This window comes from Belonocnema kinseyi, chromosome 7, assembly GCF_010883055.1.
Source record: "Belonocnema kinseyi isolate 2016_QV_RU_SX_M_011 chromosome 7, B_treatae_v1, whole genome shotgun sequence".
Taxonomy (NCBI): Eukaryota; Metazoa; Arthropoda; class Insecta; order Hymenoptera; family Cynipidae; genus Belonocnema; species Belonocnema kinseyi.
Genome location: NC_046663.1, coordinates 38,812,636 through 38,826,639, shown reverse-complemented (window position 1 = coordinate 38,826,639; position 14,004 = coordinate 38,812,636). Strand labels below are relative to the sequence as shown.

At 24.3% G+C, this 14,004-nt stretch overlaps 1 protein-coding gene across 4 annotated transcripts in view; it reads right to left on the bottom strand.

The window, feature by feature from the left end:
• LOC117177221 (homeobox protein Meis1-like) overlaps positions 1-14,004 on the bottom strand; it is a 77,544-nt gene that overhangs the window by 23,418 nt on the left and 40,122 nt on the right. For all 4 annotated transcript variants that reach the window (XR_004467680.1, XM_033367774.1, XM_033367773.1 and 1 more), the window contains exons 3-4: positions 12,851-13,051; positions 3,413-3,713 (exon numbers count right to left, since the gene is read on the bottom strand). Coding sequence is in view for 3 of the 4 variants with exons in the window: in XM_033367774.1 (XP_033223665.1) it covers positions 3,413-3,713; positions 12,851-13,051 (502 nt within the window). In the remaining variant the exon portion in view is untranslated. The remainder of the gene's footprint in view (positions 1-3,412; positions 3,714-12,850; positions 13,052-14,004) is intronic.

The window sequence follows — 14,004 nt, the reverse complement described above, 5'->3', positions numbered from 1 at the left end:
AGCTCCAAGGAGATTATGTTGAAAAATAAAAAAAAATTTACCCAAAAAAAATTGTTTTTATACTTCATTCTAAGGACTTATTGAACTACCCTCGTATTTTACGATTTTCGGATATTATTTTTAATTCAGAAGATTAGAAAAATCTTAAAGATTATTATCTTTTATCTATAACCATCGGGAAATTATTTTTATTTAACAAAAATTTTTTTGTTTCTATGATTTATTTTTCTAATATTATTGATTTTATAATTTGTTAACGTTAAAAAAAATTATTATTGTTTAAATTAGTATATATTATTATATAATAATTAAAATATGTAAGACTACAACTTAAGTTGCATTTCAAAGAATCTATGTACATTTAAAATCTAAAAAATTTCAAGTTTTGAAGGAAATATTTTTAAAAAGTAATGGTTATTGTAATTAAAATGTCTGAGGAAATAATTTGGTAAAAAGTCAATGATAAGACTAATAAATGAGAAAGTGGATTTAATCTTATTTCATATAATGTATATATTTATTTTAATTGAACCGAACATCATATATACAATTATACGGTTCAATAATTTATTTGTTGCTTAATCTTGAAAGCTTTTTTATTGCTGCACTCATTTATCAGTCTTGTTATTGACTTTTTTCCAAATTATTCCCTCCAACATATTAATTACAATTACCATTACTTTTTACAAATATTTCCTTCAAAACTTGAAATTGTTTTCTTTACTATGAAACTTAAGTTGTGGTCTTACATATTTTAATTATTATTATATTTACATTGGATATAATTGATGTATTTAAAAAAAATACTTTTTATCATGTATACCTATATGTTTTTAATATTTTTGTGATTGAGGTCTTAAATATTATTAATTTTTTTACTAACTACATTAATAATTTTGAAAATAAATATATGTTTTTTAACTTTAACAAATAATAAAATCAATCATATCAGCAAAACAAATCATAGAAATATAAAGTTTGAATTGCTTTCAAAATGTATTTCAAAATTAAATTTTATTCGTATTAACCCTTGTTTGCCACACCTCTGCAGAATAACAAAATTGCCACACGGGGTAAGTTTTTATCCCACTGACAAAAACTATTATAAATAATAAACTACTGAATATTTTGAATTGCAATTTTTCTTAGAACATATTGAAAGCTTGCTTTAAAATATAGTGTGCTTTATATAGTCAGAAATTAATTTAAATATAAAAAAAATGCTAGTCAAAACGTGCAAACATGACCATTTTTACAAAAAAATGCATAATTTTTTTCCCCAATTTAGAATTAGCTAAAATTTTAACCGAGTCTTCATTTGGTCTATAAGTATATAGAAAAAATAATATTTAATTTTCTACCCAAAAAAGTATATTTATTCTGAGAAACGAAGGGAGAAATTTGGTAAAAAAATGAACTACCTATTTTTTGCAAAACAACTTATTTTATTAATTATTTAAATTGTATTTCAAGTAAAATTTTATTTAAAACTAATAAAAAAATGTATAAAAAAATCTAGGCATTTCAGTGTTTAGACACTTTTTTTATGAAACTTTACAATCTAGGTACATAAAAACACCGAGGTCAATTCGCGCTTGGCGTAATTATTGGTTAATTGATTTTTAATTATTTAAACAAATGGGATTCGTTCAAATAATTTTTTTATTCGATAATTCGTTTCTCCCCTCAAAGTTATTACTGTATTACTGATAAATTAATTATTATCAAATTAATTAATTAATTTATTTATTGAAAATAAATTAACAAATTTTAATAAATATTCCACTAGACCAATAATAATAATTTTTAGAGAAAAAAAGAAATTTTCAACAAAAAATTATTTAAACAAATTCCATTTGTTTAAACAATCAAAAATTAATAAACCAATAATATTAAATATTCCACTAGACTATTAGTAATAATTTTAAGAAAAAAAAATTATAAAAAAATTATTTAAATAAATTCCATTTTTTAAATAATTAAAAGTTAATTAACCAATGATAATAAATAAGCCACTAGACCAATAGTACTGATTTTAAGTAAAAAAAAAAAGAATACAGTGCTAAAAAGGTCGATTTCATGAAGAATTGGCCCTTTTTTGTTTTAAGGGTAGTTTTCAGGTACACGTGAGAGTGTGTTAGGGGTGGCAAACCCGTATTTCTGATACATGAAATTCTTCGTTGGTTAATTCTCAAGAGGCCCTCATACTTTCCCGTCACATTTTTGAAACCTTACAAAATTATTCTAAAAACTCAAAAAAGTGATTTTTCCCCATGCATTTTACATGGGAAACTTCAAGTCAAAACCGGCACCTGTTTAAACCGAAAAAAAATTAAGGAATTTCTTTTTCCAGATTTGAAATTAAATTGGGGGGATTGTTGCCCTCTTAAAAAAAGTGTTTTTGCGCCACCCTAATGAATATTCTCTCTTGGTTTTTCTGTCACCTTTTCTTTTACATAAAAAATAAAAAATATACTAATCGACCCAGAATGATGCTATTCAGCCTGAAGTGTAGCTGTACTCTCCAACTATTGACGAATGTTGCTATAGACCCGCTTTTCTTGAATTTAGATACATAACCCTCAAACGGTACACTGGTGCGAATCCGCACCCGAAGTTTTTTCATTTTTTTGGCATTTAGGCAAACACAGCTGCATCGGATTATCCCCGCATATATTGAATATACATGTTAAATATGTGTGATATATGCTAGTTGTTTATTAAATGTTCAATATGTTGAATATTTAATATGAACATTGCAAACAAACAAATTCGCACCTGTTTATCGTTTATGTATGCTGGTTTGGAGTGTACCGTTTGAGGGTTAAATGTAAGGAAATATAAGCCTGGGATATTTTTTAGACAACGTTGGGAAGCAAGGGTTAAACTACATATTTTCATGACTTTTTCTTTTTTTTTTTAATAATTAGTAATAGTTAGTCTTATTTTTTCAGTTTATTTGCAAACCGCATAAAGTTTTTAATTATTTTTGTTTTCTTAATGCAATTCGATTCAAAAGTCAAACCCACGTTTTGTGGCGCCATCTGTTGAATTAGTTTGACCGACATTTCCCTTCAGGAGCGTAAGAGAGCAAAAAAGTGGGGGCGATGCATGGGCCTAATTTGAAGATTCATCATTTTAGTTGAAAATCAATCTCTTTTGTTGAAAAATTCAACTAATTAGTTAAAAGTTAGAAAATAGGCGTGATATCTTTTTTCTGAGAGAATTCATCTCTTTTGGTGAAAACTTTAACTATTTTTCGTTAAAATGCCCAAAGTTTCATTGAAATTAATCGCGGCTTTTATATAATAAAAGGTATGGGTCGGATGAATGGATTGGAAATTGGTGGAGATGATTAAGAGGTCAATGATAATAGTAAAATTGACAAAATTATTGATAATAATGAACTGACCTTGGCCAAGGTACACATCGCTGACGGATACGCAGGAATGAGCCCCGATTTGAGAGAGCGGAGTGCCTCCGTGGATGTTGGACGGAGATAGAGGGTCGTCCTGGTCTTGGCTGTTGGATCTGACCGAGCGCTGGACCGTTGAAGAAGATCGAGTTGAGGAAGGACGTTGTTCGGAGACACCACCACCTTCTCCGAGGATAACCGCTTGAACTGAGCTGCCGTTCTCCGACAGCGGATCCCCTCTGCTCACTCTGAGTCCGTTAGCTCCCGACTCAACATCATTGCCTGTAGATGACAGCACCTGGCAAATATATGTTGCAACTAGCTGTCAGAGAGCTGGGGTGGGATTCTATCATACTCTTAAGGACGCACCACCAAACCATTCTTTACCCTTCCTAAGTATCCACTTTTTATTTACCACGCAACAATATGTATTCAGAAAATTCTACCAAATCCCTTCACCAGATTTCCGAACAAAATTCATCGCAATAGCGTTTGCCTTGGCCAATTACAAGATGTCCAGCAATTCCTAGGAACTAAATTCAAGGTGTTTTCCAGGTTTTCCAGGTTTAGAAATCAAGTTTTTCCAGGTCCCTTATTTTTGTTTACATCAAAATTTTTTTAAACCGTTTTTTATACTTTTAAAATGTGAAACATTTCATTATTTTATTGGCCAAAAATGCTGTAAGAAAGCAAAAGCATAAACATATTCTTAATTTTTTGAGTACATAAGTCGTATTTGAAATGCTTGAAATCTTTGTGCATTTTTTAAAATCTTTTCAAGTATTTAAAATCTGTATTCATTCTTGAAGTCCTGTGTCCTGTGAAATCTTTTCCACGTATTTTGTATTTATTTAAAACCACTGAAATATTTGAAACCCTTATGAAATATTATGAAATTTTCTAAAAGAATGAGTACTCGTTCAAAATCTTAGAAATGTTTTGCATTTTGGTTTACTGTGTCCTTGTTGAAAATCATTGAATTCTATATATTTATAAAATTGTTATGAAATCTTCGAAATATATGTGAAATCTTTTGTTTTCATTTCAAATCATTAAAATATTTTAAAACTTTGTGAATTTTTTTTGAAATATTTGTGACATTAAATATAAATAGTTTGATATATTTATGATAAATTTAAAGTCTTTGTAAAATCTTTAAAATCGTTGCGAAATTTTTGAAATCTGGTGTACTGTACCTTTTTTGAAATATTTATGAAGTCTTTGAAATATTTATGAATTCTTTGAAATATTTAGTGAAATTTTGTTGTGATATTTTAAAATTTTGGTAAAATATTTGAGATTCTTGAAATCTTTGTGAAATGTTTTGAAATATTTGTGATGTTCGAAATCTTTGTAAAATCTTTTGAAATCTTTTAAATCTGGTGTACTGTACGAATTTGAAATCTTTTAAAATTTGGGTAAAATTTTTGAAATCTTTGTTAAATATTTTGATATATTTGTGATAGGTACAAAGTCTTTGTATAATCTTTGTGAAATCTTTGAAATCTGGTGTACTGTACCCTTTTTGAAACATTTATGAATACTTTGAAATACTTAGTGAAATTTTGTGATATTTTAAAATTTTGGTAAAATATTTGAGATTCTTAAAATATTTGTGACGTTCGAAATCTTTGTAAAATCTTTAAAATCTTTGTGAAATCTTTAAAATCTGTTGTACCGTACCCATTGGAAATCTTTGAATTTAAAACCTTTATGAAATTAAAAAAAAATCTTTCAAATATTTGTAAAATCTTTTGAAATTATTTGAAATCATTAAAGTATTTGAAATGTTGTAAAATCTATTTAAATTTCGGTAATATCTTTGAATTCCTTGAAAACTTTGTGAAATGTTTTGAAATATTTGTGATATGTTCAAAGTTATTGTAAAATCTTTGAAATCTTTTTGAAATCTTTTGTATTCATTTCAAATCATTAAATTATTTGAAGTCTTTGTGAAATTTTTTTGTAATCTTTTAAAATTTTGGTAAAATATTTGAGATTCTTGAAATCTTTGTGAAACTTTTATTTGTGAACTAATTCTTTAATCTTTGTATGTGAAATATTTTGTTCATTTTAAATGATTGAAAACTTTTGAAATCTCAAATTTATTTAAACTTTTTGGAATTATTTAACATCTTTCAAATATAGTGTTTTTGGAATATTTGAACTTCTTGAAATCTTCTGAAATCCTTATGAATTCTTTGAAATATTTGTGAAATCTTCCTGAAATCTTTTGTATTCATTTAAAATCATCAAAATATTTAAAATCCTTGAAATCTTCTAAGATCTTTAGAATTATTTTGTAAGTTTTTAAAGCCTGGCGTATACTCAAAAACAGAGTGGTCAGCCCCTCGAAAACTGTTTTAAAAGCAAGACAAAAATTAAAATGCAAGGTGCTCGTGAGAAATTCAAGGAGATTTCGAAGTTTTCAAGGTTTAAAAAAAAAATCAAGGAGAATTCCAGGTTTCCAAGGTTGCTGGACACCATGAATTATTTTTAAAAATTATTCATTCGGCTAAAAACAAAGGGTCGCATAAACTCTTTATATTAATAAAATTCACTACGATCAGGGACTCCACCCGATGGTATTTCATTATTTTTTTACTGGTCAATTAAAAAATAAATAAAAAAGATTTTGTATTTGGAAGAGGGAACTTTGGAAAAGAATTATAATTCTGAGTTGTGAAATCAGATAATATTTTGTCAAGAAATTTACAATTCTGATCTGGAACAAAGCATTTTTGTATAACAAAAAAATTAGAATTCTGAATTTAACCAGGGTTTTTTTTAACTCCCTTCTTCTAAATTCGAATTAAAATTATTTTCCAAAATTCCCATTCGATTTATAAAATGCTAAGTTCATTATCCTAAAGTCATAAGGATTATCCTGTTTTTGGGTAAGAAATTTAATTAATAAAAAAAAGGACTAAGGAGTCTATTGGATGACTATTTTTTAATAAAAAACAATATTTGAAGTAGCGACTCGATGAAAAAAAAATCATAAATATTTGCTTTATAAATTCAAATTTTTATTTATCAAATTCTCATTGTGAGTTCAACAGCTGGAAATTAAAGAAAATTTAAGTGTTATAAATTCAACTAATGACAATTCAATTAACAATTCTGTTCAATTTTCAACAAAAGAATTTTCAAAACTTGAAAATTTATTAATCAATTTTTCTTTAGACTTTCAACAATAGAATGAATAAAATTGTCAACTGTTGAAAATTCAATGATCAATTTTCTGCAACTTTCAACAGTTAATAATTCCATTTTCAGTTTAATTAATTTTCAGTTAAATTTTATCCAATTTTCAAATTATCAGTTCTTTACAATTTTATACTGTCGATAATTCAATTATAAAGTTTCGTCAAATTTCAGCAGATGAATATTCAATTTTCTTCAATTTGCTACAATTGAATTTTCATCTTTTAAAATGTTAATAAACAATTTTCTTCATTTTACAACAGAATAAAATTCAATTTTAAAATTTCTTTCATGTTTTTTCACCGTTTAAAATTAAATTTTCTTCGATTTTGAAAAGTCAAATATTCAATTTTTACTTTTCTTCAATTTTCAACAATTTAATTTTCAGCTTTAAAGTCAAATATTCAATTTTCAACAATTGAAAAATCCTTTATTAAATTTTTTTTCAATTTTCAACAATTTAATTTTCAGGTATAAAAGTCGAATATTCAATTTTCACCTGTTACGAATCCATTTTTTAATTTTCTTCAATTTTCAACTATTGAATTTTCAGTTTTAAAAGTCGAATATTCAATTTTCAACAAATGAAAAATTCTTTATGAATTTTTTTCAATTTTCAACAATTGAATTTTTACTTTTAAAAGTCGAATATTCAATTTTCTTCAATTTTTAACAGTTGAAAATTCATTTTCTAATTTTCTTCAATTTTCAACAACTGAATTTGCAGTTTTAAAAGTCGAATATTCAATTTTCATCAGTTAAAAATCATTTTTTAATTTTCTTTAATTTTCAGCTTTAAAAGTCGAATATTTAATTTTCTTCAATTTTCAACAATTCAAAAATAATTTATTAATTTTTTTCAATTGTCAACAATTGAATTTTCAGTTTTAAAAGTCGAATTTTCAATTTTCAGCTTAATTTACTTCAATTTTTAAAAGTCTAAAATTCATTTTCTAATTTTCTTCAATTTTTTAACAACTGAATTTTCAGTTTTAAAAGTCGAATATTCAATTTTCATCAGTTAAAAATCATTATTTAATTTTCTTCAATTTTCAGCTTTAAAAGTCGAATATTTAATTTTCTTCGATTTTCAAAAATTCAAAAATCCTTTATTAATTTTTTTCAATTTTCAACAATTGAATTTTCAGGTTTAAAAGTCGAATATTCGATTTTCGGTTGACGAGAATTTATTTTGTAATTTTCTTCAATTTTCAACAACTGAATTTTCAGTTTTAAAAGTCGAATATTCAATTTTCAACAGTTGAAAAATCATTGTTCAATGTTCATCAATTTTCAGCTTTAAAAGTCCAATATTCAGTTTTCTTCAATTTTCAATAATTGAAAAATCCTTTATTATTTTTTTTCAATTTTCAACAATTGAATTTTCAGGTTTAAAAGTCGAATATTCAATTTTCAGCTGTTGAGAATTCATTTTTTAATTTTCTTCAATTTAAAACAATTGAATTTTCAACTTTTGAAAATTCAAATAATAATTTTTCTTCGATTTTCAAAAGTTTAAAATTCATTTTTTAATTTTCTTCAATTTTCAACAATTTAATTTTCAGTTTTAAAAGTCGAATATTCAATTTTCTTCAATTTTCAACAGTTGAACATTAATTTTTTAATTTTCTTCAATTTTCAAAAATTGAAAAATACTTTATTAATTTTTTTCAATTTTCAGCTGTTGAGAATTCATTTTTTAATTTTCTTCAATTTTCAACAATTGAATTTTCAGTTTTAAAAGTCGAATATTCAATTTTCTTCAATTTTCAACAGTTGAAAATTCATTTTTTTATCTTCTTCAATTTTTAAAAATTGAATTTTTAGTTTTGTTTAATTTAAAACAATTTCATTTTCAACGGTTGAAGATAACTAAAATTAAAAATTGAATTTTTAAGTGATAAAAATTCAACTGCTTAAAATTGAACAAATGTATTACTGAATATTGTCAACAGTGCATATTCAATTTTTGCAAAGTAAAAAAAGTTGCAAATTTTATTTAATAAATAAATATTTCAATTCACAAAAAAAATTTGGATATCAGTTGATTTTTTGAAAACAGGTCGCCGTTGGCAAATTAATAGTAATCGAATGGATTCTCAGTAGGGACTTTATAAAATTTAATAAAAAATGTAATTTTACAATTCAAACTCAAGATTACTTTTTGGTCTAAAATTTTCTGCTTAATTTCAACATTTTTTTTCTTAAATGATGCCAATTTAAAGAAGAAAGAGAAAAAAGGAGATTTTTTCGAGAATAGAGGAAGCAAGGGAGATTTTTAAAAAAAGGAAAAACGTAGAAGACAAAAAACAAAAAAATTTTCAAAATTATATAATTTTAATCAATTTTAAGCTTGAAACATTAAAAGCTGAACAATTAAATTTTTTTTGTAAACTGAACACTTCATAAATCAAAAACTATAATATATTTCTAATTTAAAATGGTTTTAAAATCCTTCAAATGCTTCAAAATTTTGTTTCAACATCTTGAAACATTTGTATGTTGTTTTTAATTTTTTTTTTAATTTTAAATTATCTTTAAAATTTGTTCAGAACTTCTAAACATCTTTCAAAATAATTCGAATTATCCTAAAAATTTTCATACACATTTTTTGGTGTCCTGCCGAATAAAAAAACTTCCTTAAAATCGTCCACATTCATGTTTGATAATTTTGTAAATCTTTTTAGAAATTTTCTTAAAATTAATTTTTCAAAATAAAAAATCATTTTCCATTTTCCTAGGAAATGCTTTTTATTCTTCTGAAGCCTTTTAAATTTCTTAAGAAGCTTCTAAATTTTTTGTTTAAAATCTGCCAAATTTTGGATTAGCCGATTAGTCAGATTTTGTCGGTATATTTTGAATTTTTTCAAATCTTCTAAATATCTCTAACTTACTCGAATTTTTCTAAGAATAATAGTTGTTCAAATACATCGAAATTCAACAATTTGACTTATAAATTTAATTTGGTTAAATAGAACAATTAAAATTGTAACGTTCAAAATATAGTTTTTTTGTTTGTTTTTGTTTTGAGTATTTAATTTATAAATACTAATTTTAAGTTAACCGCCATTTTTTTTCTAAATACTAAATAATTTGTTCTTTTTCTCAATTAAAAAATTTCAAATGCAATTGTTTAAAAATGGAATATTTTAGACTGAAATAGTATTTGAAATTTAATAAAAGCCTTTGATTATGATCATATTATTTTTAAATTATCTTAAAATTGAAAATAGTTTATAAAATTTCAATCTGAAGCTTGGATTTGTTTAACTAATAAGACTTTAAAATTAAAACAGTTTAATATTTAACGGTCAAATTAGAAAATTTTTAACTTGTGAACTGATTCCGAATCGTCTTGTAAAATAAATTATTATTCACTTTAAAAATTGTAGAGTACAATTCAATTTTAAAAATCAGTAATTAATTTATATTTGAAGATGATAAGCTAAAAATGTTTTCAATCCAAAATCTTGGATTTTAAAAGCTTCTATTTTTGAATTAAGTCTTTAAAACTGAATTTTTAAATGATTAAACAATAAACAACAAAGTAAAGCATTCGAAGTTGAAACCTTGTATTCCAAAGTTTTAAAATTGAAGTTGAAAAGTTTTCAATTCAAAAATTGTGTATTCAAATGTTCAATAACTCACGCGTATAAACTGGAAGGTACTAACACTTTTAAATTGAACAATAGTCTAAATTAAAGAATCAAGCAATGAACTTCAAAATTTTTCAAAATTATATTATTTTAAGTAATTTTAAACTATACATTAAAAATTGAAAAATAATTTTTTTAACTTAACAGTTCTTAAATTATGAGTTGAATTATTTTTATTTTAAATAGTCAAGGCATCATTCAAAAGCTTACAAATTTTATTTCAAAATCTTGAAAAATCTAGAAGTGGTTTTAATTTTTTTTCGAAATTAAAATCATTTTTAAATTTTTTGTCAGAACTTTTAAATATATTTCAAAATGAATTGAATTTTTTCTATAACTTTTAGAAAATCCTGCAAATTTAAAAATTAAATTAAATTATAATTGATACATAACAATAGAACACTTATTATTTGATAAAATATTAGAGTGATGTTAAGAGATATTTAAAAGTTTTAAAAAGATTCGAATTAAATTTAGGACTTTAAATAATTCGAGATACTTACAGCCGAATTTAAAATAAAATTTAGATTTTTGCTGATTTCAAACAAGAAATCAAGAATTTTTCAAAAATTGTGTATGACTACAAAATAATAAAAATTTTCTTGCGATTCTTAGGAAAATCGAAAATGATTTTTCAGTTTGAAAAATTATTTTAACAGAAAGTTTAAGAAGATTTTAAGAGATTTAAAAAACAATCAAAGAAAAACATGGCAGATTTTAAGGATTTTATTTAATTTGCTGGATTTTCAAAAATTTTAGGAAAATTTTGATTAATTTTAAAATATATTTAGAAGTTCTGAAAAAAAATGGTAACACACTTCGTTTAAATTACTTGAAATAATTTCAAGTTTTTAATTAATTTTGAATCTTTTCAAAACTTTTACATATCTCTTAAAATTACTAGTATTTTTCTGCAAATAATAAGTATTAAATTGTTATTTATGCGTCAAAATTGAACACTTTCACTCATAAATTAAAGCGTTACAATTAAAATTGTAACGCTAAAAGATAAAAAGTTCTTTCAAAATATAAAGATTCAAAGCTTTCTAGGTAAAACAATTAAGTTTCAAATTGTTTTTTTTTTCAATTATTTAATTTCAATTTACTTGTCTTAAATGAACAGTGACATTTTTCTAAATATTAAATACTTATTCTTTTTCTAAATTAAGAAATTTCAAATTAAATGGGATAAAAATTGAATAATTTCGACTCACAATATTTTCAATTTAATAAAAACCTTTAATTATGACTATATTATTATGGATTTATTTTCAAGTTGAAAATAGTAAAATGCACGTTTGCATTTTTTAATCGCTGAAAAAATGGATAGAAATAATATATTAATAAATTTATTTATTAAATTTAATATAAAAAATAATACAAAGGAATACCTAAAATTCTGAATTAAAAATATATTATTGATAAATCATGAAAATTTGTATTTAAAAATAAAATTATCGTAATAAATGATATATCAATTTCAATTCTTATCAAGACTTTCGGATTGATCTAGAATTGTTTGGTCAAATCAATTATTATAAAGATTTTTATACTTAGAGTACAGATCCATTTTTTAAATAATTTATTTGTTTATATTTACAGTTGATAAAATAAAACGGTTTTTTATCAAAAAAATTCAACTTCAAATGCTCTAAATTTTTTATTTAATCCCGGTTTCCCGGTCTGGCGGCCACTCTATTTTTTAATAAAAAAAACTTGTAATTTATAATTTTCTTTTAACTTTTAAAACTACATTGTAAAATTCTTTAAATTAACAAATATGCTTAAAAATTAAACAAGGAAAATTTTTAATGTGAAAGATTTTCGAATTAAGCATTGTAAACTAAATAATATAATAATTTATAAAAATCACAATTTAAGAAATTATTTAAAAACTGTTTAAATCACAGTTGGACAACATTCTTATTCTAAAAATCTTGTAAAATTCCCGGTCAAAAAATCAATTCACCGGGCCATTTCCCGGTCCAGCGGCCAACCTGGAAAAGTGACTAAAGTGATATTTTTCTATAAAAAAGTGACAATAGTGATTTTTTAATTTAAAAAAAAAGACCACAGCCATTGGCAAGCTATCTAAATAAAAAAAAGAAATCAGGAAAATCCTCAAATTCAGAAATCTGATCCCAGAAAAAAACCTTGTATTCTTTCTCTAGAAAAAAATTCCCCCTCTCTAAAGCTTTACTCGAACTTTGGATCACCGTGATTTCGTCTGAACTACAATTTTTTCAAAACAGTTGAAATCTTTGTAAAAAAAAATGAACAAAACAAATGCAGAAGGTAAATTTAAAGTTTTGAAAATGAAAGTTAAAGTCTGGATTCACAAGAATATTGGAAAAGTTTAGTTTTTGATATTCGCGAAAGTTTGCAGAAAGGATGGTTCCCCGCTGACTAGAAGGATGTCTACTTAGGATAGGGAACAGGGTGGGAAGCCCTAATAAAAAGTACTTTATTTACCAAAATTAACAATAAATTTTATTTAAAAAAAAAAAAGATAAATAAAATTTCTTTTCAATTCGGTAAATGAAGCACCTTTTTGCTTTAAAAAGCAGCTAACCTGTAACGGACTGCTGCCGTTGCTGCCGCTGGACGGACCCATGTCGTGGCCATGATGACTGTAGTCGCTTCGCAGAAGATTTTCGCTCTGCATCTTGCCCTTTAGACACGTAATGTATCTGTTGCAAAAGTCCTTGCAGAGTTCCTGGACCTTCTCCAATTCGAGCAGATGAATTCGCAGCACCTGTATGGCTTTTATCATCTGCAACACGTTTCAATCAAACAATTGCTAGTAAATGCTCTTCTTTCAATCTCTCCTCTCGTTTGTTTTCGCTCTAATTTTGTTTCTACCAAGAAACCAGACGAATAATCGTCAAAGGGGAATTTTATTCCCGCCAAATTTCCCGCGGAATTTCAAAATTCTCGAAATTTCTTGCGATTTTTTATTAAATGAATAATTATTATGGTTTAGTTAGGCCTCTTAGTTGAATTTCATTGAATATAGAAATGAAAATATTGAATTGAGAATAAATATTTTTACCCTCCCCGTCTTACTGTACGTAATTTTTAGATATATTAACAAAAAATTTAATTTATTAATTTATTTTAAACAAAGAAGAGTCTTTTGTACTACAAAAGATGACTTTTTAACAATGTACTTGAATTTACAATTAAATAATTAAATTTTTAACTTGATAGTTGAATTTTCATCCTAAAAAGATTAATTTTCAACCAAAAAGTGTCATAATTTATATAAAAAAAAAACGAATTTTAAAACTAAAAAAATGAATTTTCAACAAATAAAGATTTTTTCCTCAAGAATGAAAGAAAAATGTATCTAAATTGATGAACCTTAAAGCCAAAAGACGAATTTTCTCTACAAAAATTAAATTTTCAAACCAAAAATAAGACTTTTCAGCAAAAAGTTACATTTCCACGAAAGTGATGATTTTTTACCCAACAAAAATGAACTAAAAAAAAAGATAAATCTTTAAAAAATGGAACAGCAGCATTTTCAGTTGATTTTAGTAGTTTCACTTTTACCCAAGTACTTAAATTTTAAACTTGAAAAATTTAATTTTTAACAAAATAATGAAACTTTTAACATGATTTTTTAAAATTATTTTAAACAACAAAATTTAATTATTATTAAATTTTTAATTATATGTTTATTAATTTATAGTATAAATAAATTATATTATATATTATATAGAT